The 1,683-nt window shown below is 47.4% G+C and overlaps 1 protein-coding gene across 1 annotated transcript in view; it reads right to left on the bottom strand.

The window, feature by feature from the left end:
- Positions 1-704, bottom strand: part of LOC130587562 (V-type proton ATPase subunit S1-like protein) — a gene marked incomplete at its 5' end in the record, with an annotated part of 9,537 nt that extends 8,833 nt beyond the window's left edge. The window contains one exon of the mRNA XM_057388544.1: positions 463-704. Within this exon, the coding sequence (XP_057244527.1) occupies positions 463-704 (242 nt within the window). The remainder of the gene's footprint in view (positions 1-462) is intronic.
- Positions 705-1,683: the final 979 nt, after the last annotated feature.

Below are 1,683 nucleotides of genomic sequence, written 5' to 3'. Positions count from 1 at the left end.
TATTTTCCCATATTTTCCCATATTTTCCTATATTTTCCCATATTTTCCCATATTTTCCCATATTTTCCTATATTTTCCTATATTTTCCCATGTTTTTTTCCCATATTTTCCCATATTTTCCCATTTTTTTCCCATATTTTCCCATATTTTCCCATATTTTCCTATATTTTCCCATATTTTCCCATATTTTCCCACATTTTCCCATATTTTCCCATATTTTCCCATATTTTCCCATATTTTCCCATCTTTTCCCATCTTTTCCCATCTTTTCCTGTATTTTCCTATATTTTCCCATATTTCCCCCTGCTGTCCCATATTTTCCCATATTTCCCCCTGCTGTCCCAGATTTTCCCATATTTTCCCATATTTTCCCATATTTTCCCATATTTTTTCATATTTCCCCATATCCCCCCATATTTTCCCATATTTTCCAGTGGTCCCCAGCCCCAGCCCCAGCCTCACGTGGCGCTGTCCTCGCTGCAGTTGGAGTCCCCGACGTCCACCGTGGCGTGGACCCCGAAGGTTTTGTCGGTCAGGTCCAGCTGGGTGTGGTTCTGCAGCCTGATCATGATCCTCTTGGCCCAGAAGAGGATGCAGGGGGTGCCATTGACGGTGACATTCAGGGGACTGTGGTGGCCGTGGGGCGGTGGCCTCCAGGGCTCTCTGTCACCCTGTCCCATCCCGGTCACGTTGTAGCCGACAGCCTGAAAAAGGACAGGACATATTTTTGTCACCAGCTGTGATTTCAGCATTGTCACCTGGTCAGGACACATTTCTGTCACCTGGTGAGTGAGGTGACACATTCTGTCACCAGGTGTGATTTCAGCATTGTCACCAGATGTGATTTCAGCATTGTCACCTCCCCAGGACACATTTCTGTCACCAGGTGTGATTTCAGCATTGTCACCTCAACAGGACACTCGAGAATGTCATTTCAGCACTGTCACCTCCCCAGGACACATTTCTGTTGCCAGGTGTGATTTCAGAATTGTCACCTGGTCAGGACACTCGAGGATGTGATTTCAGCATTGTCACCTTCCCAGGACAGATTTCTGCCACCTTCCCAGGACACATTTCTGTCACCAGATGTGATTTCAGCACTGTCACCTCCCCCCAGGACACATTTCTGTCACCAGGTGTGATTTCAGCATTGTCACCTCCCCAGGACACATTTCTGTCACCTGGTGTGATTTCAGCATTGTCACCTCCCCAGGACATATTTCTGTCACCAGGTGTGATTTCAGCATTGTCACTGGGTCAGGACACATTTCTGTCACCAGGTGTGATTTCAGCATTGTCACCTCACCAGGACACATTTCTGTCACCAGGTGTGATCTTAGCATTGTCACCTCCCCAGGACACATTTCTGTCACCAGGTGTGATTTCAGCATTGTCACCTCCCCCCAGGACACATTTCTGACACCAGGAGTGATTTCAGCATTGTCACCTCCCCAGGACACATTTCTGTCACCAGGTGTAATTCCAGCATTGTCACCTCCTCCCCAGGACACATTTCTGTCACCAGGTGTGATTTCAGCATTGTCACCTCCCCAGGACACATTTCTGTCACCAGGTGTGATTTCAGCATTGTCACAGCACCAGGACACATTTCTGTCACCAGGTGTGATTTCAGCGTTGTCACCTCCCCAGGACACATTTCTGTCACCTCTCCAGGACACATTT

This window comes from Malurus melanocephalus, unplaced genomic scaffold (genome assembly GCF_030028575.1).
Source record: "Malurus melanocephalus ecotype Western Australia unplaced genomic scaffold, MMel_1.1 scaffold_2086, whole genome shotgun sequence".
In the NCBI taxonomy this organism is placed as follows: domain Eukaryota; kingdom Metazoa; phylum Chordata; class Aves; order Passeriformes; family Maluridae; genus Malurus; species Malurus melanocephalus.
Note: the sequence above shows the minus strand (reverse complement) of the source record. Positions and strands in the feature narration are given on the sequence as shown.